General features: G+C 41.0%; 1 protein-coding gene across 8 annotated transcripts in view; it reads left to right on the forward strand.

Annotated features, from left to right (window-relative positions):
- The window catches only part of SKAP1 (src kinase associated phosphoprotein 1), a 312,733-nt gene that overhangs the window by 89,046 nt on the left and 196,391 nt on the right, over positions 1–27,296 (forward strand). The window contains exon 1 of one of the 8 annotated variants that reach the window (XM_080979452.1): positions 15,339–15,375. The exons of the other annotated variants lie outside the window; for them this stretch is intronic. Coding sequence (XP_080835578.1) covers positions 15,354–15,375 — 22 coding nt within the window. The 5' untranslated portion in view covers positions 15,339–15,353. Of the gene's footprint in view, positions 1–15,338; positions 15,376–27,296 lie in introns of those variants that run through there. 8 annotated transcript variants of the gene reach the window in all.

Genomic DNA, 27,296 nt, shown 5'->3' on the forward strand with positions numbered 1-27,296 from the left:
TCTGCCATATATTTGTCTATTCTGTTTGTCTAATAAGATCTAACCAGACTGGGTGAGTCCAAGGGGTGGTAAATGCCTGCTTGTGGGAGATGGTACTGCTACTTGCCTTGAAAAAGGAAATATAAGCCTCTTCCTCAAGAGATCCTCCCTTGATCCTGAGACGTTTAGCCACTTGGCAGTAAGTTGTCAGTCTCAACTTTTAGGCCAGGTTGTCAAGATGGTGGTAGACTTCAGGTGTGCTTGGAGAAGGTGGATTATCTAGACCCATTTCAATCTGGTTTCAGGCTTGAGTTCAGTACTGAAACAGTCTTGGTCACCCTGGCTGATGACTGGTATAGGGAGGCAGGGGAGGAAGTATATGCACTTTGCCTAATATAGTCATTTTTGCAAAACACATTTCCCACAATATTTATATCTTCTCCAATACAATGCAGTTTTGAATATTGTTTTCATGAATATATGCATTTGTATATACATTACTTGACTGGAGAATTGCATTGCAAAATTCTGAGAAGTGTGAATTTTGAAGGATTGCTGTGTTTTGGTGTACATACTGTTTTGGAAAGTATGAATCAGGTAGATTGGCCTTTAAATGTGAACTGAATTTAATTTCTCCCTCACCCCTACATCGGTGTATTCCTGGATCCAGCTTTGTCACTCAAGGCCTAGGTGACTTCCGTGGCTGGAAGTGCTTTTTCCCAACTCCTGTTAGTTTGTCAGCTGCACGGAGAAAGCCAGGCCACAGTGATCCATGCCCTGGTAATCTCCTGGTTTGACTACAGTAATGTGCTCCTCATGGGGCTATCCCTGAACAGTATGCAGGAGCTGCAGCTGGTAGAGAATGTAACTGAACTGAGAATTTTGAGTAAAGAGGAGTTTCACTGACCACCTTTTCATTACAAGGCCAAATTCAAGGTGTTGACTTTAGCACATATTACCCTAAAAGATTCAGGAGCCCCTCTCTCTATATCTGCCAACCTAGGCTTTGTGATCTGTAGAAGAAGCTCTTTTTGTGATCTTATTAGTGGATATGGCCTATTGTATGGTGGCTCTGAAGGTACCTCTTTCTTTTTCTCTCTGTCACGAATTTTGGGTTTCAATGTAAAACACATCTTTTCAAACAGACATTTTGGGGAGGTTAAGTTGCTGCTGAACTGTTTTAATGGTTAGATGCTATGTTTTAAACTTGTTTTAGTTTAATGTTCTTCAGCTTTTGTCATTCATTCATCACCCTTGGACCCTACAGGATGAAGGGTGATCTGAATGTACCTTAATTATATCATTATGTTGTCAAATATGATTGCTGACACGACATCACTGTAATTAGGAAAAAGAAAGCTAATTTAAAAAAAATAAAATGGCACCAAAGCAACAGCTGACCTGGGCTGTGGACAGCTGTAGCCAATGAAGAATTAAGTTTGGGGGAGTTATTTGGGGAGGAAGGTATGTTTCAGGCCCTCTGAAAGCTCTTTTCATATTGAAAATGAAGAATATTTGGTGCAGCCTTAGATAAGATGTCAACATGTGCATTCTATTCCTTTAAAAACTCCCATGCAAGAACACTCAGTTATAGAAAACTGAATTGTGCAACATTCTACAATTGTGCAAGTTTTACTTATTCTAGGCACATTCAGGCATTTTCTGAAGATACAACATTCAAACTGTGGATAGGGGCAGGTGTGCATGCATGCCTTGCTTCCAACATCCCTGTGCATACCTGTCCTATCCATGCAGTCTTCAAACTTTTTGTGTTAGCAAGGAAGGTCTACAGGGAGCTTTTACTTGGGCATGCTTGATTGCGAATAGAACTCTCTGGGTAATTGGGCACTCTGATAAAGCAGGGTCCCTGATTGCATTCAAGCAAATGCATGGAAAAGCCCACTGCAGGTCTTCCCTGGTCAACATGGAAAGTTCAGGGTTGAGTTGCATGGTGATGTTGGAACGGGGTCTGACATGCACGCCTCTGCTTCTGTCCACAAACAAATGCCTACTTAGCATCAGTGGGGGTAAGAGGTCTATGCAGAACCCTCCCTTCACCAAACGTAGGTGTAAAATTATTCAGTCTTCACTGCAGTAAGGCTAAAAACTGAATGGAAGTTAAAATTCTTTTTCTGAAGTTGCAAGTGCAACCCCCAAAACAAGAATAAATAGCCCTAACCAGCTATTTCATACATCCAGTTACCCTCTTGAGGTAATTTTGATCTCTTTTAGTATTTTATCTTTTGTATGTTTTGATGTACGGTTGTGAATTTTTCTTGGTTTTCTTGTTTTATCTCTTTGTAAACTGCTTTGAGGTTTTATACAATCAAGTAGTGTATAAATTTTATGAAATCATCATCATCATCCTGGAGAGCCATATTCAAACAGGGTGAAGAATTGGAGATCTTCAGAAGAAGATTGGACAACTATCTATTAACAAAACTTTCAGGTCATGATTGGTGAGCCTGTGACTCTCCAGATTTACTTGGGTCTTTAGCACCCAGCAGCACTAGTCAGCATGGTCAGTTTTCCATCCTTGGTTTAGGACAAGGGTGGGGATCCATTTTGGCTTCATGGGCCATGTCCTTATCAGCATCTGCCTTGCAAACCAAATTTTATAGGTTGGCAGGGCCACCCACCTGTCAAAATCTTTTTCGCTCTGATCTTAAAGTTGGGGATAGGAGACTTGCAAATCTTTGTGAGTACCCGCCCGCCCGCCACCTCCTTCAAGATCAGAGAGAGATTGGGAACTTAAAAGGGGAGGGGAGGAGACTTGGAAAAGTTTTTGCAATTATTCCCAATTCCCATTTAAGTCCTCAATCTTTGGGGACTTCAAGGAGGGGAGGCTTGTAATGCCTTTGGCAACCCTTGCCACCTTTACGATCAGTACTCATGTATTCTTGTATGAGCAGCAGTGGCAGCAGCAGGGTGAGTGAGAAGAGTCTCCCCCATCCTCTCTCCTGCTGCCTCCCACCCACTTGTAGGAGAAGTCCATGAGCTGCTTCAAAGATCGCTTTTGAGAAGTGTTTTAAGCCAGCTCCTGGTCCTGTGTTTCAGCTGAAACAGGACCAGGAGCTGTCCTGGGTGGGTGAGATTCTGAGTGGGTGGGGAGAGGGGTGGGTGGGTGAGATTCCTCACCCATGGCCTAGGGCAGAGATGGCCAAACTTGGTCCTCCAGTTGTTTTGGGACTACAGTTCCCATCATCCCTGACTACTGGTCCTGTTAGCTAGGGATGATGGGAGTTGTAGTCCAAAAACAGCTGGAGGGCCAAGTTTGGCCACCACTGGTCTAGGGTATAGCTGAGCCTGCCTTTGTAAAATAATCCATAATATTGAAGCCAATGCCGAAAGAGTCCTATGTTACCTATAAGGAGCATAGTTTCGTCTTTGCTTTTCCCAATCTTTGCTGCAGGTTCTTTGGTTTTCTATATCTTCTGCATGCTGTTGGATTACACCTCCCATCATCCCTGATCATTGGCCCATGCTGGCTAATAGAACTCAAGACATCTGGAGTTGGGGAGAGCCAACTGTGATTTACCTGTGTCTGGGCTGTAGGCCTGGGCTCACATGACTGAATGCTCTTCTATACTTTCCAATTTAAGAAATCACTTTATGTGGAAAATCAGATGTTGGGGAAGAATTCTAGTCTAGCTTTTGCCCAGGTATGCAGGGACTTTTTCTTTTGTATCCAGCCATGTGAACCCCTACCTGCAGAATGAAGGGACAATGTCCAGATGTAGAAAGGATAGATAGCCTGTGGCACTCCAGATGTTGTCATGCTACACCTCCCATCATTCCTGACCACTGGCCATGGTGGCTGGGGCCAATGGTAGCTGGAGTCCAACAGCTTCTGAGAGGCACCAGGTTAGGGAAGGCCAGTGTGGGGTAATGGTTAGAGCATTGGACTAGGATCTGGGAGACTGGGGTTTGAATCCCCACTCAGTTATGAAGCTCACTGGGTGACCTTGGGCTACTTACCATCTCTTAGCCTTACCTACCTCACAGTCTTGTTGTGAGGATGAAATGGAGAAGAGGACTCAGTTGGGGGGCTGATATTGTGTTACTGTGGGGTGGGTGAAGAGGAGAGGGAAGATATGAAGACCTGTCTCGTGCAAGTCGAGCTGGAATAGATGACCCTTTGGTTCTTTTCAGTTCCATGATTCTAGACCGTCTCGTTTTCCCCCTAATTACTTAAAAGCAGCAAATAAAAGAATATATACTGCCATCTAGAAAAAATGTGCTTATGGGGAAAGTTAGTGACAGGAATGCTGCGGTTGATCTGTGTTCTTTTTGGTTCAGTATTGCATTCTGGCTTACTGCACCGATGAATACGTTGTGGTCCATTTAGTCCTCAATGAAAATACACGGCGTTTATGGATCACAGTTGGACCCTCCCATTGTTATTGTCCCAGAGAACTTAGCCATGGCATATTTGCAGTTTAAAGCTAGAGGAAAGGGGTACAGGGAGCCATCTTGTGGCTGTTTTTGCATCCAGCAATTTAGTCTTATTGAAGGTTTTTTGTGGGAGATTATGAAGGTTGGATATCAAGGAGAGAAAACAGCAGTAGAGGACAGGGGGTGCACAAAGGTTGGTTGGGGTGGAGAGTGTGCGTGGCGGGCGGGGGTGAATCCAAATATAAATCAAAATGATCAGTCACTATAAACTGAGAGAAAATGGCATGGAGTATAAATAGGAGCTGGAACGACAAAAGAGATGGAGCTCCAGTTGTAAATACTCATTATCTTAATGTGACAGAATGTGAATTGCAAGGCCTCGGGAAATTACAAAAGATCGAGGGGGGAGACAAGGGGGGATTGGAATGATGCAACAATGTTTTAGATGTTTTTAACAAGTTGCAGTTGCATTTGCTCCTTGTAATCAGTTAAAGAAGAATCCTAGATACATAATTGGTATTTCTGTTTTGTTTTTAAATAACAATCATACATGAGTTGATGTATTTAAATGCACCCTTATGCAACCCCCCCCCCCCCCGTTCTAAAGCCTAATAGGAACATCCTGGGCTTTCCCCCTCCCCCATTCCCGGACATCTGGTTGCATAGACTTGTGTGTCAAACCACATGAGATCTGAATAGAATTTATCTAAATTTTATATGCATGGTTTGATGTAAATTGAAATATATCGTACAGCATACCCCTCCCTGCAGACATATTGGTTTTTCCATCGCTGCTTGAACTTTTAACCTCAGGGGTTTTGAGCCGGTCACACGCTGACCCGTCTGAACTCTGCTGGTACAAGCCAAGTCTAGAAGGCACGCTGGGCAGCCATGGCAACCGAAAGCAGCATACCCCCATCTTTCCCTCTGCCTTCCCTCGTCCTCCTTTCCGCTCCTCAAAATCCAAACACCAAATATATTCTCAAACCTTCTTTAGACCACTTTGGAATTCCATGAGACAAAGCAGAGGAGCTTATGTTTAGCTCAGCTAAGATGGTCAGTTTTGCCACAGCTCTATTATTCAGGAATAAGAGACATTTCTGTTATTCTCTGTGGCACTGTTTCTACATAATTCCTACATAATGGTTCCAGCATGCGCATAACTTTGAACAGCTATAGGAGAGAAGGATGCCTGAACTAAGACCTGCAGTTTTAAAGAGGGATGAGTTTCAAGCCAGAATTTATTAGAGCCTAGGTCATTGAACCTTTTCCGAATGCCAGAACTCAAAACCGGGATTTGCAAATACTTTAAATTAGAGTTCATTTGGGCATGTGCAAATAAACCAATCCCCTCCCTCCCCCAAAGGTGAGCACAAGCAGGTTCTTCCTTCCTTCAGTAGAATCACCATGCCATACTAAAAATGATGGGCAGGGAGTGGTGTAGTGGTTCAGGTTAGGGTGTTAACCTTGAAACCACTTGGTTGACAACTCACTTCAGCCATGAACTTGCTAGTGGCTATAATATTCTCTCAATTTGCAGTAGGGTGATCATAATACAGATCTACATTACAAGGTTTTTGTAAGGATTACTGAGCTAATATATGTGACGTGCTTTGAACACTCAAAATGTCATGTACGTTTAAGGTTTTTATTATTTTTATTGCTGTTAAGATGTCACTTTTCAGTGGACTGACTTGTCATAGTGGATTAACTATGTGCTATGTGTGAACTCCATTTTTTAAATGAAAAGTCACTTACTTTACGAGGGGGAAATTTAATGCAGAGAAAGAGTCAGGAGGGTGCTGAAACTTTACCTGGCCTGTGGTTTTGCCGCTCCAAACACATTTTCCCAAACCTGTTTTGGGGACCATCTAACAGGAAAGGTCACTGGGGCATAAGATTTGGAATGAGGAAATGGCTGGCATAAAATGGGTTAAACACCTTTCTCACGGCTACTTCTTAAGTTTCCTGTTCCCAAAGCAGATATTCACTTTCACTCACAATATGTAGATAGCCTCTTAGTGCAGGGCAGCAGTCATCAACCTTTTTGGGTCAGTGGACACATTTGGAATTTTGAGGAAGTGCCATGGGTGCAAGTCACAAAATAGCTCCCCTAGAGGCATGGCATATTACAAAGTATCTGCCATGCAGCGTGTAGCATAGCACAAAATGGCTGTCCTGAGGGAATTGCATAAGACGAAGTGGCTGCTGTGGGGGGCGTGCCATAATAGCTGCCACATCTACAAGAGCAGAAAAAGAGACAGAACCAGAGTGGGCATGTTTAACTGCCCCATCAATAGGGAAAAGGACTCCTATACCAGGCTCTGCCACACAAGCTCACAGAGAGAAGCTGTCTGCGCCTCTCCTTTGTTCAGAACAGAGGGGAGGGTGCATGTCCAGTCTAGGCATCCAATCAAATGTGTGTATGTTAATGGGGTGTGTTTAATGTTGGAAAGACTGAGGCAGTGCAAGCAGGAACTGTGCAGGAAGAGGAAGCATGTACTGTGGATATTTGAGGAGATATTTACTGAGACTTTTCGTGGATGCTATAGGAAGGACTGGTGGGCACACTGACACCTATGGGTGCCACATTGGCGTAGGAGAACCCAAGCTTAGAACTACTAGGAATGGGTGAATCTGTCAATTTTTGTTTCTCTCAGTTTCTCATTTTCCAATTTTACGTTCAGTTCACCACCACAATTTGTGATTTTTAAAAAAATGTTTTCATGAAAATTCATCAGCATCTTAGTATGTATTTCTCCTAATAAACACATGTCAATTTAATTTCCCCTAATATAAACATTCTTGCAAGTAAGAAGAATTGCTCTTATATAATTGCTGTTGTTGTTTTCATTATTATTGCTATTCTTATTATTAGTCTCATACAAATTGCCTCTAAAGTGACTCACAGAAAAGTAAGGTGTACAAAATTTTTAAATCAGTATAATCAGTCCCCACATGACTAATATATAACATAAAAAAGAGTATCACAATTTCTGGACTGAGATAACTAACACATCATATTTTGTCAAATGCCTGCTAGAATGGGTAGGTTTAACCTGGTGTTGTAAAGATGTTAATGTAAGCACTTGGGACTTATCCGCACTTCCACTTGTCCCATTTTTAGAAAGTATTGGTCTGAGCAGTTTTTTGCTTGTTGCATGCTATCTAGGCATAGATCTGAGCAGTTTTGCCTTTGCCCCACCACTTTCCCTTGGGAAACCTGCTCTTTAGTGCTAAATTTGAGCAAACATCAATTTGGAGAGAACCCAATTGAGGTTTGCTCTGATTCAATGACAAATAGCTGTTTTTTTCTGGGGGAAAGTGGCAGGGCAAGTAAAAGTGGGGATGAGCATCGCTGACAAGAACATTCCATGCAGGAGTCACAACTGAAAAGGCTCTCTCCTTCATCTCAACCCTCTGAACTTTCTCAGAGGGGGCACCTAGAAGAGGGCATCAGTTGATTTAGTGTAGGGTCATTTAGTGTCTTTCTTTGTGTTGTTTTTACTAGTATATGCATTTTAATGGATGATCTACACTAACAAACACATTTTTGTATACTTTTTTCGTTAGCAAATTAGTTCACAAAATTCAGAGATGTGCAGATTTTGAAGGATAGCTGCATTTCAGGTTGTGGGTTGTTTCAGGACGTGCGAAAAAAAGCAAACTGTGTCAAATTTCTCTCCCATCTAAGAGCTGTAGATTAAAGCAGTTTAAACTGGATGCAGTTCTTTTAAAAATTGGAAATTATCATATAACCTTTGAGGGCTTGTTCACAAATGCATAAACTATGTTGGGTGATGCTCAGCTGAATGTTTGACTTTCCTCCTCCAGTGGGTAGTGGTTGTGGTTGTGTGAAAGCTCTCTGGTGTTTGACCTCTGATGTTTGTGTCATATATACCAATCAGCACTTAATACATTAGTCATTCAATTATAGGGTGCATGTGTGAATTCACTTATGTACCCTTTTAAGCTTAAAGAGTGCCTCAAGTGAGCAAGATATGATTCAACACTAAAAAATAATGAAACACTGATTTCTGTGCGTTGTATCAATTAAATAGATCAAGCAAATTTGTAGGCAATCCCTTTGCTTGGAACACAACATATGCTTCTACTTCTATAGGAAAGGGAAAACAACTATGAAGCACACTGTTTCTGTTCCACACCAGCTCTTGCCTAGTGGAAAGTCTGTCAAGCCTCTCTTTTGTTTTCTCAGATTTCTCACACTTTCAGTCTTTGCAAAGATAAGGACTAGAAACTTGCTTTTTTCTTTAAAAAATAGGTAAGATTTACAGGATACAGATATCTGCCCAGTGTCATATTTTGTATGTTTGTTTATTATTTGATTGTCTAGACTGCCCTTCATCCAAGGGTTCTAAGGGCAGTGTACAATAAGTGCAACACACTTGTGGAATTCATACAGCCTGGAATGGGAAACTTCTTTGGGTAATTATTCATGTCTGTAGCACTTTCCAGCATATAGAGAGTTTTATCATTCTTATCTATCCTTTCGTCACAAAAACCTTATGAAATAGACTAGGAGACATCAACTTTTACAAGGCTACCCAGTGATCTTCATGTCTTAGCAGAGGTTTAGACCTATGCCTCTCTCACATCCAAATCCAACAGGTACTCATTGGCACCCACTTGTGAGTCTTTAGGAGGTGCTGCCATCGTAATTTTAATTTGTTTCAGAGAGCCACAAGAGCTACAAAAGGCTGCTTGCTTATTTATGCTTTCACAGAAAGAGAGGACCCAGTCCTATATTTGGGGCATGTGGGAATTGTTCTGGGAACAAGGCATTGATTTCCTATGTAGAACATTTCTGAGATTCTAATATATAGCAGATTCATAAAGGTCATACAGGTCTCAGTAAGTTCTCTAAGTTAGGGGGTCCTCCCCCTTTTGAGGTCTAGAATTTTGTTCTTTTTTTTAAGAACAACAACTGGAAACATGTATTTCCCAGAGTCTGCATTTCAGAAGATTGATCTCATTAAATACCCTTGAACCAGTTTCTGGTATGTCATATCAGCCCATGCTTAAATTAATATTTTTGTGCTCTTAGAAATAACATACCTGCCATTTTCTAGATGGAGTAGAGGCTGTTGAGGTCTGCCTGTGTGTCTGTGTGTAAAGGATCTCCATTCCAATATTGTTGGAAGAGTTAAAAGCCTCCCACCCTCTTCTTTCACACTGAGCATCATGCTCCCCCTTCCCTTCAATAGGTTAAGGAAAAACAAGTTAAGTAGCTGCCTGCTGCATATCTAAGCACGTGTCTCATTTGACCCTTAGTTAGTACTTAGGACCTATTGATTTTTATGAAACATACAGTAAGTGCAACTAACTCTAGGTCTGTTTGCAAAAACAGGAAAAGTGCATGAACTGAAGATCATACAAATGTCCCTTAGGATGTAATGTTCTCATTAAGAGTATCTGTTATCTTCGCATAAAAGTGTGTGGTATTAGTAGCTGCTGGTTTGCTTTTCACAATACTCACCAAAGACACAAGTCTCCCCCAAAAGTGAAACATTGCATGGAGCTGTTGTGCCAGGCAGGAGTTCACTGCTGCAAATGTAAGCTGTTGTTTTTTTTTTTAAAAAAACAACATGTTCCTAAATGCTGTATGTCCCCTATTTATCAAGTAGGATGCAGGTGCATGATAAGAAACACAGTCTTTGACGTGGTTCCTGGCAGCAATGGTGGTGGGAACACTATTATTGTCATTTATGAAGGCACTGTAGAAGGCAATTTATATTCGAGAGGCCTCTGGTCTCCATATCCTTTACATCTTTCTTGAGTGCCAAAAAATCAAGATTTTGGTACTCTGGTCTCACTGAGGTGCAGGTTCAAGTCTGTTTTCAGAGTTTAGGTTGAAGATATCCTGGGGTCGTCTCTGTTCAGCTTGAGAGCAAGAGGTTCTCATGGTTTAAAGCTGGCTTGTGTAAAGGCGGGATATGTTCATGGAAAGGATCTGTTTTTGAAAGAACCTGGAAGTGTGTTCGGGAAAACAAATGGCTCTTTTTGCCCCGTTTAGAAAAACGTGTGGGCCTTTCAAGTTCGGCATGAGGTCATTTGGGGGGCAGTCTGGGTGAGTTTACAATTAATCTACAAACTCCCAAGACCAGGGGCATGGGGGGCGGGGAGGAACGTGGGGAGAGATAATGAGGGGGAAAGTAGACTTCTTGAGTTTATACATCTTTTGTTTGTAACATGGCACACACTTTTCCATGGGTTTTGTTTCTTGCTCATTCCCAAAGAATATTTAACAGGAGACTTCTGTAAAACACGGTAATGTGTCCAGTTATTTATCCCCAAAAGCAATAGACAAGGCTTTGTAAACACCAGTTATAGAATGCAACATCAGTTTTTATGTTTCTCCTATATACTGCAGCCTAAACAACAACAACAACAACAAATTGATGATAATAATGTCCAATTAATATTACGTTCAAAGCATCCAAAACATTGCCTGTATGTTATCTTGGCATTCCTTACAATAACCCCATAAGGTAGGTGAGAGATATTAAATCCATATTGTTGATGAACTACTGAGGCTGGAAGATTGTAGCTTGTCACAGATCACAAGTAAGTTGGGGGTGAGAGGTGGTAAAATGAATTCTGTGTTACTCAAAAGCTTGTTTTTTAATTGATTGGGCTAATACTTATTTATTTGCAAGCAAGTATGGGGAACCTGCAGATCCCTAGATGTTGCTACAGTCCCATCATACTTGAGTAACAACACCTGGAGAGCCAGAGGTTCCCTACTCTGATTTATAGTATTTCTAGTCTGCCCCATAACAGAGTTCTCAGGTGGCTCTCAGGTCATTCTATTACATTAAAATGGAATAGAAGCCTAATACAGCATAAAAGGTGCCAAGTGAACTTCTTTAGGGAGGGCACACTAATAGCCAAGGTGCTACCATTGAAAGGCCTTTTATTCCTCTAGCCATCTGTTGTGTCTTACTTAGTAGGGACACTTGAAGAAGAGCCCCTGAATAAGAGCTCAAGAGCTGCGTAGGTACATGTGGAAAGAGGTTTGCTGAGCCAAAGTTGTTAAACAGCCTTAAAAGTCAAAACCCAGCACCTTGAATTGGGCTTGGCAGTGGAGGGGGCAATGAAGATGACAGAGCACTGTTGTGATCTACTCATGTCACCTAGACCCAGGTAGTAGTCTCACAGTTATATTTTGAACTTACTGAAGCTTCTGAACCATTTTCAAAGACAGACCTGTGTACAATGCATTGCTAATCTAAACAGGCAAAGGACGCTGTTGCCCTTCCTTTTGTGCTTCTAGTAGCAAAGGTGGATCACTGAGCACTCAAGACTAGACTATGAACTTGATGCTTTAGAGCAGGGATTGGCAACCTAAGGCCCAAGGGCCACAAGTGGCCCATGGGGGTTGTTTAACCAGCCCATGAGCCGCTCCCGAACCAAGCCACCCGCTCGGCCAGTCCCTGTGTGCTGTGCTAAACTGGTGCAGCGTGGCATGGGGACTCGCTTCCACGGTGCTGGAAATCGTGTCTGCACATGCACAGATGCCAAAAATCATGTCTGTACAGGCACCAGAAATCGTGTCTGTGCAGACGCCGGAAATTGCGGGCTGGCGCAGGCATGATCTGGCCCACAGAGAGATCTCCGCTGGAGTGAACCGGCCCAGGCGAGGTAAAACTTGCCAACCCTGCTTTAGAGGGGGTCCCCCTGTAGAACAGGTTGAACACCACCTGAGCAGATGAACCAACTACTAATAGTATTTCAGTTTTATCTCGACTGAGTTTCACACTTATTGGCTCTCATCCAGTTCATTACCATGTCTAGGCACTGATGTAACAATCAGATTGTCTCACTTTCATTTTATGAAAAGGAGTAGAAATAAACATTAGCCTATTAATCTATTAATCTCTTTCATTTCATTAGAGCTTGTGCAGGAGAACACCTGCTAGGTTGTTACCCTTTCGTTAGTCTCCTATTCTGCTGCCCTTGGCAGCACCCAAACAGCACTACCTGGCGGCCGTCACCTCACCTTGCCTCATGATAAAGCCACTTATGGGGAAGGACCATAGCTCATTAGTAGAGCACATGATTTGCATACAAAAGGTCTCAGGAGCAATCTCTGGTTTCTCCAGGTAGGACTAAGAAAGATTCTTGCCTGAAAGCTCAGAGAACCATCGATAGTTGCTAGTCATTGTAAATAGCTTCCTGTGTTCCAGGGCTCTTCTCCGATCCTGTAACTTTTCAATCATGGCAAATAAAACTCTTTCTAGTATTGAATGGTTCTGAAATTGCTGAGCGAGACTTTTGTGTGTGGGGAGGGGGGTCGTTTTGAAGAGGAAGCAAAGATGCGATTTTGTAGGATGGTTTTATATCAGTGTCTCAATTTTACTCCAACTGGAGTGTTATAAAACCTTTACTCATATTTAGAAGCTGTCTGTCCTCTTCCTATGGCATCTGGGAACTAATTGAAACAAAATATCTCTGAAAAGTCTGTTGGTGTTTGTAAAGGTTTTTTTAAAAAAAGAAACAAAAAAAGTCTAGAGTTTTGCATCATTTTCTTTGCTGTTTTGCAAAGCCATCTTGAATTGTGAAAAACAATGCAATTAATTTTCTCCCAGTGCAATCATGCATAGATTTAATAAGCATCCAAAGGTGGGATCCATCTGTAACGTATGCGCTGCATGCTAAATTACTTCGCTTCTGCTATTTTTTTCTTTCCAAACCTTAATTAATTGAAGAAAAAAAATTGTTTATTAAAGTGGGAACAGGCTGGGCCCTGTCTTTGAGTCTCTGGTTCAAAAGTTCATGCAAATCCCTAAAGACTCATATGTATGTGTGCGCGCCTGTGTGTGTGAGAGAGAGAGAGAGAAGGAGGGGGAGAGAGAAAGAAAAAGAGAATGAAAGAAACAGTCTTACTCACAAACAGTCTCATTCGTTTCTCTGTTTGGTGTTGCCTCCCAGGTTCTGTGCTAAGGAGCAGTGGATCCTCCTTCCTAATGAACTCTGCACTTTTCCCTATATTTGGGAATTTCAAATCCTTATTTTTTCTTCCTTTCTTAGTGTACCACAAGAGAGGTCCAGATCTTAAGCAATCACCTTTTTTTGTATGAAGAAACGGGCACTCAGAATTTAATTTGTTAAATAAAGGGGAAGCAAATGGGCATGCCAGGACAACATTTTCTAGCCTGGAAAATCTGCCTCCTAAACTGAAGTGCATGTGGCTTAGTGTGAGTACTTAGGGGAAACCACACTATGTTGCTGAGGGGCATGGGGCAGAAGACTTGATATCCTGAGCCTGAGAGTGCCATTTTAATGAAACTTGGAGCCCCAAAATGTAATTGGAACTGGTTCTTGTAGTGGTACCGCGGGTTACATACGCTTCAGGTTACATACGCTTCATGTTACAGACTCCGCTAACCCAGAAATAGTACCTTGGGTTAAGAACTTTGCTTCAGGATGAGAACAGAAATCGTGCTCCAGCGGCATGGCAACAGCGGGAGGCCCCATTAGCTAAAGTGGTGCTTCAGGTTAAGAACAGTTTCAGGTTAAGAACAGACCTCCGGAACGAAGTAAGTACTTAACCTGAGATACCACTGTAGAAGGGAAGGCTTCCAGGCAACACTGTAATGGGGAAAATGAAGTGCTTCAACAAAGCTTGCTGTATAGTGGGAGCATGATTTCGTCTGTTTACAAACATATACCCTGTATCACCAGAAGCCTGTTTAGATTTTCAGTTGGGGCAAAAATACACATGTTTGAAACAAACATAGTAAAAGTGACCTTAAAACCAGGTCATATAGATGTAAAAAAACTATGAAAATCTGCTTTAAAAGAAACCTTTTATAAATTTGCCAGCTTCAGCTCAGACAAACATACCAGGAAAAGATCACAGTTTAAAGGCCATGACTGAGATGGCTATACTACATCCTCTTGGCAACTATAGTTATATAACAGGTGGCACCCTTTAGCAGGGCTTCTCTAACAAGGTCATTATAAAGCAGCTTTACCCAACCTGGTGATGTCCAAATGTTTTGGACTACAGTCCCATGGTTGTAAGTCATGCTAGCTGGATATAGCTAGAGTAGATGGGAGTTGCAGTCCAGAACAACTGGGGGGCACCAGCCTATTGTAGAAGATGGTTGGGAATGGAGGAAACTCATAAGGATAGATATGTTCCATAAAGTATATGGGACCTAAAAGGCCAGGGTTTTATAGATATGAGATAGTACCTTGAATGTTGTGTCCTAGAAGCCAATTCTTATAATGAGCGAATAGCCTGTAGAATGACGTACATTCTGCTATCTGCATTTCTAATCATACTTAAATTATAGTTTGAGAAGTGGAAATTATGTATGTTATCATTAAAACGCAAACAAAATAGAATTTATCCCCTATCTGTACTTGGGACTAAGTAACACTTCCACGTAGACATTCATAGATTTACACTGTAAATTGATCTAGCATAGAAGACAGAAGCAAAGGGTCTTCAGCCACTCTTCTTTGCTCACCATATTGCCACCAGTGTATATGTAGGTAAGCTAATGCTTCATTAGGGTTCTTGAAGAATTCAGTCTGTGCAAAACCCAGTACAAATTGCTTGATCTGCGCCTCTCAGGCTTATGTACAAACCAGTACTTAAATGTTCACCAGATTTTGTACTTGTACAAATTTTGAGATTTCTCCGAATTTTTTGATGCAGTTCTCCAACCAACCAATGTGTACAAAAATGCTTATATTAGGGGAAAGTATGCAAAAAATGCATACATTAGTGAAAATACTGTGCAAAAGTGCATTATGGAAGTGGAAACTGCAAAAAATTTGTATCTTAGTCAAAACTATACAAAAAAGTGTAAGGAGAAATTTGCACTAAAACACTGATGTTCATGAGAGTTTGTTTGTTTTTGTTTTAATTGCAAACTGCTGCCGAAATGTGGAGAACGTAATTTATACTTGGGAAAGGAGAAATGGAGATAAACTAAAATTGACAAATGCGTCCATTCCTAGTCCCAAGTAAGTATTACAAGATTGCAGCCCTAGCTGCTGAATGCAGAGTTAAGATGATACCATTGCCTTATTCCCCGAGTTCTGCTTATTCTTTTGTTGCTGCTGTAGCAGACTTTATAAGCTTTCAAGTTTACTATGATGCTTCTTCATCTGTTTTTAGAACCAAAGAGCCAGAAAGGACCTGAATATCTTAATGTTCTATGCTCTGCTCACCTATTCTCTAGAATTTTGTAGTCACACCATGGCTGGATTGCCTTCCTGCTCTGTCTTCCCCTTCCAGGTGATTGAGGCTGTATGACTGTCAGTTTCATTTGTACACCAAAGGCAAACGGCACTAAGCAGGGAAATTAAAATATTTGGTATTTTAAATCAAGTGTTGCACATTGGTGTGTCTGGTGCAGAAGGTAAGCATATGGTGTGAGTTAAACTCTAGTTTCACTCTAATATGGAATAATAATGGGATTCTCTAATAATGGGAACTCTAGTATGACCTTCTGCTCACAATTTTGTGGCTGTCATTTGTGCACTCCCACAGTGGCAGACCTTGGGGTCTCAAATTTCAGTGGTGCCCTATGCAGCGCTAACCCCCCCTCGCTCCATTCTAAAGCATAGTTGCAGCATCCCCAGCAGCGCCCCTGAGGCTCTGCTCCCAGTGTGACCGAACCAGTTGTGCTTCCCTAAATCCGCCTCTGGCTTCCATACCTAAACCTAAGTGGACAAACTGAAGGTCTTAAAGTATCCTGCTTCTCCCTTTCCTATTATGTTCTCTTCAGCAAGGGGAGAGAGGGAAGCTGAATTCCAATCCATTTGTGACCATAGCAGGGTAGATTTTCCTTCTTCACTCTGGCGCCGCCTGCCCGTAGAACGAACTGTTTGCGTGGTTTGCTTCAGATGTTTCTGCCTTCTGCTTCCCGTACACAGTCAGTTGTGTTGCCAGTTGTGGGGGTAACAGACTGTCAGCCATCTCAGTTTCGTTTGCGATAACCAGAAAGGAAACCTGTGTTAAAGTTCCCTGTAGGGCAAGGGATAGGGAAGCTGTGACTTGTACCTAACCCTAACTAGCATGGCCAGTCGTGAGGAATAATGGGAGTTGTAGGCCAACAACATCTGGTGGGCCACAGGCTCTCCATTCCTGGTGGCATTGGAGGCGGGGTATGGATTTGATTTCTGACCCACACTCATCTTCAAGAACAAATTGCATTCCTTGAATTGATATACAATTGAGGCAATAGGTGGGTCTAGGTTTCTCTCACATGTGGCTTTCTGGCATGCCTGTCCCTCCTCACAACCCTGCATTTCAAAATTTAAAACACTGATGTGTTTAAGCCTGAAAAAATCGCAGAAGGTGCTAGGTTGTGGAAGGTTTGAGTCTACCTTTTAAAAAATGGAAACATTTTTTGAACCCTGAGCACTTGGCTCCAAAATATCACTGGTGTACGTTTCAGATCTGGAGTACGGTCTGATTCTCCTTATAGAGTTAGGATCAAAGGAATTGCAGCTTACCTCATTGCAGCTGTTTTTAAAAGCCTTTATTCTGGCGAAGACTTTCGGAGAGATCCTCTCCCACCTGTTTAAAAGCTCCACTCTTCAACATAGCCAATTGGGAATGGGCTCCTTTCCATCCATTCTGTGAAAGTTAACATTGAACCCTGCAGTAATGGGTTTCTTCCTCACCCCTCCTGTCCCCCCCGGACATGCTCCCACACCCTTTATTATAATCCTTGTGGGTCAATTTGCTATTTGTGAGCCCCTGAGTGCCATCTTTGAGAACGCTTGTGCTATCTGCCCCCCCCCCCCATGGAGCCCCATGCCATTCTCGATGAAGAATCCAGCACCACTGCTTGCACTCAAAAATTGCTAGTTAGGAAGAGTATGCTGGGGGGGGGTGAAAGAGGAGGAGGGGAGAGTGAGGGGGAAAATGTTGTGGCCTCTAGCTGTAATCAGCCTTGTTGCTGTCTGATTTCTCAGACTAATAGCTGAGCAATAGAAGTCTGGGAGTTCAACCAGAGGTTATCTTTCCCAGGTAGCATCTCGCTCAACGAGAATTTGATTTTTTTTCTATAGGACTTTACTCCATTAGATTAATGAAATTTCAATGAGAGCCCGGCACCCCCTGAAGCTTTGTTAACAAAACAAATGGCGAATCTGTAGGTGAGACAGCTTGCGAGGGAAACGGACGCGAAGGTGAAATGCTTCTCTGCTATCCGCCCGTCCGGCCTGCAACCACATTGATCTCTATTTAAAGCCACCAATTGGATTTTTTTGTTAATTATAAATGATTGATTGGCAGGGTTTTCCCTCCCCTCCTTATACGTGTCCTCTCTGCCACCCCTGCCAGCTCCCCCTTCCTTTTGCTTCTGCGCCCACGCTTCAAACTTGGCGTGCTGCTGTGTGTGGAATGGATGGAGCTGTTTTGGATTTTTTTTACGTTAAAGAGAAAGCAAACTTGGAACAGTATTCAATGTCATGGCTGCAAGCTTTTCTATTGTTATGTGTTCTTTCCTTTGCAGATCAGATATAAACTAATTGCATTATTTTCATGGATTACCAAGTGTGCATAAATTTTAATATACATTCCTCTGTTCTTGCTGAATATGCCATGGCTCGATCATTTCTATAGAAGTTTCTTTGGGTGATGCTCACTAATAGGTTTTTTCACCCCTCCCTATTTTCTCTTTACTATAAGTTGTGTGCTAATTTTTACCACAAACCACCATTTTTACAGTGTTGAAAGTATACCTTCAAAACAGCAGTTCTGTCTGATTTCTTGATGTCTGTCAAAATATGCACCAAATTATTATTTTTTTTTAATATGTTCTAGATTGCAACAAAGCAAACACTGTATATATCACAGGGCAGTAATTAAAGAGTCTTGGTGGAAGGGTCAGGGGAAACAAGTTTGGCTTGTACAAGATTCTGATTTAAAATCAACAGAAAATCAGGAAGCTCACTTGCTATCTTTAAATCATGATGGTTTTAAAGTCATATGAAAAGATTGTGGTACAAATACGAACAAAGTTCTTTCTGCTTCCTGGTTTTACTACTCTTGGTAGACTCAGCTAAACTTACTGTACTCTCATAGTTCCAAAGCAACCCACTGTATTAGATCTTGGAGATGGGCCCTATAAGTATTGAGATTGGGGCAGACACGCATCTGCAGAGGGTATAGAGCTTCTGACAACCCCAAATATTATTCTTAAAATTCCTTATTGAACTCTTCAGTTTTTTCACGCGATCAGTGATGCACGTTCACACATATTTCAGTATACTTTCATGCAACTGTAGTGCTTATAATATATTCTTATTATGCATGTATTCTCATAATGGTTATCTTTAAAATAATGCATTTGCCAAACCACTTTATGTAGTCTAATATTGAGATTCTATGCTGCAGTGTGATTCCAAAATATGCATTGGTTTGTGCTTCAATTATGTTTAATACAGCTTTATTTCCTATTAATAGCTTTACTGCTTAAAGAAGATCATTTACATTTATAAACAGGTGTTATAATACAACAAATAGCAATGTAACATTCCATGCTGCAGAATGAACTTGTTCAAAACACAATCTTCTCTGTGTATATGGGCTAACAAAGCATATGTACAAGTGAGTAAATTAAGCCACTAGTCTCACAAGTGACTGTCTAAATATTATACCTTTTACAAACAAATGTGTACTAGGGATACGTATGCAGAGATAACTCCCTACATATGTTGAAGTGGTTTAAGTGTTATTGATAGCTAAATATTGAAAGTGCATATTCTGAGTGTGTTACAAAGACATGTGTGGTGCCATTGTTCATACCTACCATTAAGGTGAGAACATAAAAATACTGACTTGAGGCTTGTCCCTTCCTTGTTTCTGGTGATCCTTCCTATATTTTCACCATATTCTAGTAGCTCTTGGGTGTTTATAGTTGACACCACCCTTCTACATGTTGGACTGGTTTCTTTTTATCAAGTTCAAGCTTTCCTTATTTTCCCACTCTTTAGGTTCTCCCTCCCCCCCTTTACCTTCCTTGTTCATTTTTTAAAAAAGCATTTGTCTGAAACAGCTCAAAAGCCAATAGGGGTGTGTAGGAGCTTAAAAGTTTGCCAGTTCCTTGGTGCATTGTGGAAAATCATGTCAGAATATCCTCAGATCCCATCCAGAGGCAGTAATGATAAATGGTGTGAGGATGAAGATACCACACAATGAACAGCATGTATCTGAAAACCGTGGCATGAAGAGGCAGCTCTAGACTCTGTAAATGCATCCCCATTTTTTTCTTGTTAACACATCTCCTGGGGCACATTCAAATCACCCTCAGTTTCTTCCCAATCAGCATCATTGTTGGTATTCACCAGCTGCAATTTAGATGGGAAACTAGGATAGGTTGTCTGGAGGGCAGTGCATTTTGATGAGCAATATACTGTGCACTGTCCACTTGGGTTTGATAAGTACAAATATCTCACCTGTCCAGGAATGTCTGCTACTGCTTCCATTGCATATACAACTTAGGTGCAGTAGAGCTAGGAATGGTCAGATCTGTCAGTTTTGGTTTCTCTCCGTTTCTCATTTTTCGAGTCTTAAGTTCAGATCCTCACATATACAAATCAGTTTGCATTTTCTTTCTCTTTCTAAGTCCTCATGGAATTCATCAGCATTAAAGTTCACATTTCTCCTAATGTGCATGTGATATACATGCAGGTCTTGCTGTCCAACTGCAATGCATTCTCAGAAAATTGTTTGTTAAGTGAATGTTTGCATAATGAGTTGATGGTTTCCATTTATTCCTATGGAGACATTTATAATGCGTTCCCGACCATAGAATCTTGACCACCCAATGACAGAAAATCCCAGGAAAACCCTCTGAAACCTTGTAAAGAGTAAACAAAGAAGGAAAAAATGCTCACTTATTTGTCTGATCCCCCCTCCCACCATGGTTTCTGGTGAAACACTTGCAACAGGCCAGTGAAGCACAAATAAGTAAGGCTTGTTAAAAGCTGTTTATTTGTTTACAGTACTACACACAGGTCTGGCAGCTGGGATAACTGAATCTGCAGTGTGTATAGTAAGGTTTCGTTACTAATTCCTCGTGTTTGCATAAGTGAATTGCCTATAACGAGCATTTGGATTATGGGAACAACATGTAGAGTGCAATTTTGCCTAACATAAATGTTTTTGCAAAAACATATCCCTAATGTAGCATGCTTTTGTATGTCCCAAGCTTGAAAAGCACAATCAAAAAGAGAGGTAAGCATTGCAGTCCAGCGTGCCTTTCTGTCTCTGGATGGTATTCAGTGACTTCCCTTCAAATCACTAGATAATTTGTGGCTGAGGTGAGATTTAACAGTGTCCATTTACGGTTCAGTGAACTACACTAACACTCCCCTCCAGCCCCTTTTGTTATGTTGCATTTTGATTGTCAGAGTTTAATTTCATGTGTAACATTGCAAGATGAAATGAGTATCCAAGCTCTTTGGACAAGGACCATTTTCCTTTCATGCTGATCCAGGATTGCCGCCACCACCTTCCTTCTTGGCAGGGTGTAATTTGAGCAAGCACTGAGTCCTGTTACATGGAAAGAATTCAAATAGAGGGGATTCTGATCCATTTGCAAAGTGCCAGTAGCCAATCAGCCTTTGCACGTCTGGGCTTAGAGTATGTGTTTCTAGGTCTGTGAGTGTTGACTTCTAAGCAGACTTAAACCCCAAGCTCTCTGTTAAGCACTGCTTCTTGTTCTCTCCCTCTTCCCTCTACACTATCTTCCCTTCAGAATGCCTAGTCATTACTTACGTTCTGTGGATCTGATGACTAGGACTGTTGCTGACATTTGCTGTTGGATAAGCCGTCTGTGAACCAAGCTTGCCTTTTACTGCTGGAGCCACTTGATATATTGATTTATGCATTTTCATAGTGATTATGTATGACAGGGATGGGAAATCTGTGGTCCTCCAGATGCTGATGGACTACAACACATATCATTCCTGACCATTGAGCTGATGAGAGTTGGAATCCAGAAGCAGTGTGGTCCTGTTATAAAGATGATGGATTTAAGGTTTGGCTGGAATCTCTGCAAGTTACCCTTTCCCAGCCTCAGTTCCACATCAGTCAGATAGAAACTAGAACTAGCAACGTTTCCTCAACATTGCGAGGGCAAACGGTGAACACGATTGTACATCGTTTTGTGAGTTTAAAGCACTATGCTATCAACAGATAATTAAAAACAACAACTAGATCTGATATTACCCATAGAAGCAGTAATAACATTAGTTTAGTGCATAGGCAGTGCTTTAGAAAAACCCAGCATTCCACATCAGTCCAGTTTTAAAACTGGTCATTTGACAGCTCTGCAGGAGTCTAATTCTGTTTTTGCTGAGCATTCCCTTTGTAATTGATGCATTGGCTGCAGTCCTGAATGAGGCAGAGGAATTCCATCAAAGATTGTGGGCATTGTTCTTTGCAGAGGAATAAAGGGAAGAGTCCTCCCTCCCCCACCAAATAATCCACAACCCCAGATTCCTAGCTTTCATTTTTTCTAAAGCAGGAAGTTTCTAGTGTTTGTAGAACCTGAAGTATGAAGCAACATGTGCAGCTACTTTTCTCATTGGTTTTCTGAGAAACTAGCCTGCTCCTCCCTTTCAGTGTTTCAGCCAATGAATGAAGTCATAGGAGTGATTGACATTTGGGAAATATTTGATTTGATTTATTATATTTCTATGCCACTTTTCATTCAAATGAATCCCAAAGCAACTTACAAGCAGTAAATAACCATAACATGATAGAACATAATAGAACCTCACAAACACAGCATATATCATATAGAATAATTAACAAATCATCAGTGAAGCAACTGAAATCTATAAAACACAGTTAACAATGCAATAAATAAAAAATAAGCTAAACATCACAATTAAAGCAAAAGTCCTATTATGTGATTAACAAATCAATACAGAATATATATTCTATGAAACAATATTAACATTAACAAAATAGCAACCAAAAATTATACTTAAGTACTGTTAAGTTCATACAAACATTCTCCCCCCTCCCTGACTCATAATCTTTGATTCCGGTCAGCTCATTAAAATAAACATGCACATAGTGTTTGTGGCAGCAACTACCTTCTGAAGGTTCCTTGGGATGGAGGTGGGGCAGCACAGGTGAAACCATCCACCCCCTGATGGCAAACAGAGTCTCTCTCTCTCTGCACAGTTCTTCCTCTGGAAACATTGCCAGTTAGCCCTCTTATAGAGGCTCCTAGGGCTGGAGGTTGGAGCAAGGCAGGTGGAAAAGAGTCTCTCCTGAAATCAAGTCAATTAGACAAAGAGAACATTGGAGTGAGACACCGATGTCTAGAATCTAGAAGTTGTTTCTAGTGGTAAAGGTAAAGGGACCCCTGACCATTAGGTCCAGTCGCGGACGACTCTGGGGTTGCAGCACTCATCTCACTTTATTGGCAGAGGGAGCCAGCATACAGCTTCCAGGTCATGTGGCCAGCATGACTAAGCCGCTTCTGGCGAACCAGAGCAGCGCACGGAAACACCGTTTACCTTTCCGCTGGAGGGGTAACTATTTATCTACTTGCACTTTGATGTGCTTTTGAACTGCTAGGTTGGCAGGAGCAGGGACCAAGCAACGGGAGCTCACCCCGTCATGGGGGTTCAAACCACCGACCTTCTGATCAGCAAGCCCTAGGCTCTGTGGTTTAACCCACAGCACCTAGTGGTAATCCTGCTCAAAGTAGATACATGTGGGTGTGGACTACTACAGTCAAATTCAAATGGGGGGGGGCGTTGGATTAACAGCTGAATGATGCTCAGATATGGACAAGCCCATTCTTTCAAAAAGCCTTCCTGGAAGTGAAATGCTTGTGAAACTGGCATAGATCAAGCTGATAGAGGTGGCATGGGCACAAATATAGAATTTAATTTCTCAAGGCTGAGCACTACTTCACATGATAATGGTGGCAAATACTAATTTGTGATTCTATTACCCTTTGCTGTTCTGTGGCTAATTCTAACTCTCTGGCAATGCATAGCTGTTTGATAGAGTTTGAGTTTTTAGATGCTTTTATCTGAAAGCTTAACAGTTTTATGAGTACACATAAAATATTTAATATGCACCCATAAAAAGATGTAAGTCTGAAGCAGGCCAGTTTCAACCAAGACACTTTCCATGGCAAATACTCTCATGAACAGCGATCTGTGTGTTCTGTAACGTAGGGAATGGCGCAGTGTGTGTTGGGGAGTGTGAGTTGTCTCTAAACACAACAGCTTCCTGCTAATGAATTCCAGGCTAGAATATACACTGATGGTGCCAACTGACTTGTTACAAATTTGTACAAAATCATGGCCTGCATGGAACTGGAGCTCAAGGAGCACGAGTCTGTAAAACTCCAAAAGAAAATATTGATCTCACCCCATTCCACTTAACATAGACCTGTGTCAAAAACCAGCATTTTCAACCACTTTTAAAGCTAGCTGTATTTATTTATACTTGGCTTTGAAGGAAAATAAAATAGAGGAGAGAAACAAATATGCATAAGGGAGGTGGGCATCTTCTGTTTTTGTGACTGTTTAGCTTTGTGCTGATATGGTTGGGGAAAGAGTTATTATTGCAGTTCTTCATGTGGTACTTAGTGGGGGAGAGCCTAAATTAAACATGCAATGTTTATTGCTTAATGGTTGAATAACAGCCCAAAGCAAATGTACTTAATTTGACATTCTGCACACACACACACATGCATATATGTCCGTACACACACACACACACACACACACACACACACTCTTTTATCACCACTTCACTTCTTTACAGACTTTTATTCTGTTTCTAGCTTAGATTTTGCCAGCCATTAATCACAAACTGGAGACAGATGGCTGTTTGAAAAGTGGTATGATAGAAGGAACATTACCATTGGTGTGCACACTCATTTTTTGTTCACCAATTTTGCAGGTTATTGAAATGGTACAAACTATGCAAAAACTGTTCACTGGAAGCTATAGTGGGATACCCTCTTCAGCAAGGTGAAAAAAATATATAATCTGTATCTCAACCTATCTTTTTTCTTTTCTTTTCTCAGCCAGCAATCCTCTTGTTTTCATCCATAAAGGAAATGGGAATGTTTGGCATTTATGTGTGCAATGAGGATTGCATTTTTTTAAAAAAAAAAACCAGAAAACCTTCCAGCTTTATTAACTTAAAAAAAAATGTATTTAATAAAATAACCGTTCACTAAAGAGTTTCTAATGCATAGTTGCCAAACTTTCAAATCAGCATTTAAAAAACAGTGGAAATGAAATTTTAGTATTGTTAAGCTGACAAGTCAGCCATTGGTCTTGTTCCAAAAAAATACATTCTAACATCAAATGGAAAAGTAGCAGGTTTCTGTGGAAAATCCATTGGTAAGTTCAAACTTCAGGTGGTTCCAGTTGTACTTCCTTTTCTTAATGCTTCATCCACTCAAGGCCCTGGCTATTCATATGCACACATCTGCGCTTCAACACATGTGTTTTCGAGTGTGCTGCTGATTTAGTCGTTCCTGTGTGTGAAGTTCGCTGTTACACAGCATCAAGGGTTTTTAAATACCAAAGTATTACCATCCTTGAGCAAAAAGCTGATACTGAAGGATTTTGTGAGATTGTATGCTTTTTCAGGGACACCGTAATGTGCTCTACTATGTGGGACTGTCTGTAAGGACAGTTCAGAAGCTTCAGAATGCAGTTGCCAGAGCCTTGATTGGTACCATCTTAGACGGGATATTCCTGTTTTTCTGAGACCAAATTAAAGTGTTGATTTTAACCTTTAAATTGGAGGCTCTCTTGATGTGTACTTCTTTGGTCTGAGAGGTGGGCAGACATAAGAGAAAAAGGGGCTTTTCTGTGGTGGCTCCAGATCTTTGTGGAACTGTCACCCAATAGAACTGTGGTAGTTGGTGGCACGTCAGACTTTTTAAAAGGCCTTAAAGACTCATTTGTTTCAGTTGACCATTCCCTGATTATTTTTTGTCCCATTCACTGAATGGAGGCCGGAATATATTTATGTTGTTAGAATGCCGAGCCTGTTTATGTTTCTGTAACTCTGTTTTTGGTCTTGATTTTAGTAATAATGGTTTTTATCTATGTCCTTTTTATTGTTGTGAGCTGCTTTGGATGAGTTTTGTGTGGAAATGTGGCAAAAATCACAATTGTGAATGAGGTCTGAACATTTGCAGAAAACAATTCCATGTTCCATGGCACCCCAAAACTAGTACCTCAAAGATATTGCAGGTTTGGTTTCATACCACCGCAATAAATCAAATATCACAATAAAGTGAGTCACACATAACTTTCACACGGAAACAAACAAGCAAAACAAACAAAAATGTTTATACTATACTGTAGTCTGTTAAGCCAAGCCCCCCTGGCTGCAGGGGCAAGAGGGAAAAAACTCAGCTGCAGGCCTAGCCAGCTCCATTCCATGCCCAATTCTGCAATAGAACAGACTCTCAATAATGGGCACATGATAACTTTAGATGTAGGAGAAATCCCTCGGTTTCCCCAGTGTAAATTGGGAATAATAACATCTGGTTTCAAAAGGGAATAAATTATTTGCTTTATATTTATGCTTATTAAATTTCTAAAAAACCTTTATTCAAGTGGATCCCAGAGCTGTTAACAAGAATATAATAAAGCACAGTTAACATGTGTAATCTTACAACTATTAAAACAGCACAAAAAATATAGCCACGGACATAAAGCAAAGGTAATAATCCCCAGACTTCAGGACCTTCACCCATCTAGCCAGTTCCACCAACAGCTGGTATTTTGACCTGAGAGAATTATGGAACAATGAAAAGTAGTAGCCTGTATTTTGTTTTTAAAAGCTCTTTGAATTTAAACTTATAAAATGAAAGGGCTTCAAAAGCGGGGTGGGAGTGTGATGGTGGAGAAAAACTGTTTTGGCGGGAATGTGGAAGAGAGGGAAAGATCTATTCAGCAATGAGTTGTCTGTACATTACAATTAAGGCCAAAAAGGTTAGGTTTGCTAATTGGTATGACTGGTCAATTTCTTCTCTAGTTATCTCATTCTGAGAGGCCTGTTTAGGAATGGGCTTCGTTACCAGCAATCTGTGCTCATTTTTTATGCTTGCCTTTTATTTGAATATGATGGTGCAATGGATGTAATTGATTGTCTGTATTGTTTAGCCACAAGAAAGCTGTTATCTTTAAGAAATTCTATCAAAATAGCCCTTATTTTGAGAAACTGTCACTTAATCTAATTGGCTTGATCATAAGCCAGTCAAATAAACGAAACACTTATTGACAGATCTAGTTAGGCTGAAAGGATTTTGGGACTGGAGGATCGTATCATAACATAATGTCCCATTTTCTCTTTCTTTTAAATGGACTTATAAAATTTTATTGAGCATTCTTTCTGTTTTGCTTTCCTTTTTTGCTTTAAGAATAAGCTAAGTAATGTTTTTCATTAATATGTTTTGTAATTTATGTGGTCCCAATGGGCTCTGCCAAGGTTAAATAATTTAAAGAAATAAGCTCCCCCTCCCCACCTTATCTAGCATAGTGAAGCTAATGAAGAATACAAGGCGCTTTGCTCTCTCGCAGCACGAATTAGATCTCAGAAAGAGTGTGAGCAAGCGGCAGCCCCAAGCCTACAAATCTCGACATAAATATGTAGCAAGATGTTGTGAATTTTATTTTATCTCTCTCTTAAAAAAAAAAGGAAAAGGGGAGTGGAATAGGCCCATAAAAGCAGATTAAGCACCAGCATAGTACTCTTTGCTCTCCTGGATTACAAAAGGATGTTATGGGAATGCACTTGACGTTCCCATAAATTAAAAATCAATTCTTAACGATGAAGCCGACTTGTTTTAGCACATTACCCAGGTTAAATGGGAGCGTGCGGAAACATCAAGCTCCATAAGATGAGGGGAATCTGTGTA

The sequence above is a fragment of the Podarcis pityusensis genome (genome assembly GCF_964106645.2).
Source record: "Podarcis pityusensis genome assembly, chromosome: 13".
Classification (NCBI taxonomy): Eukaryota; Metazoa; Chordata; class Lepidosauria; order Squamata; family Lacertidae; genus Podarcis; species Podarcis pityusensis.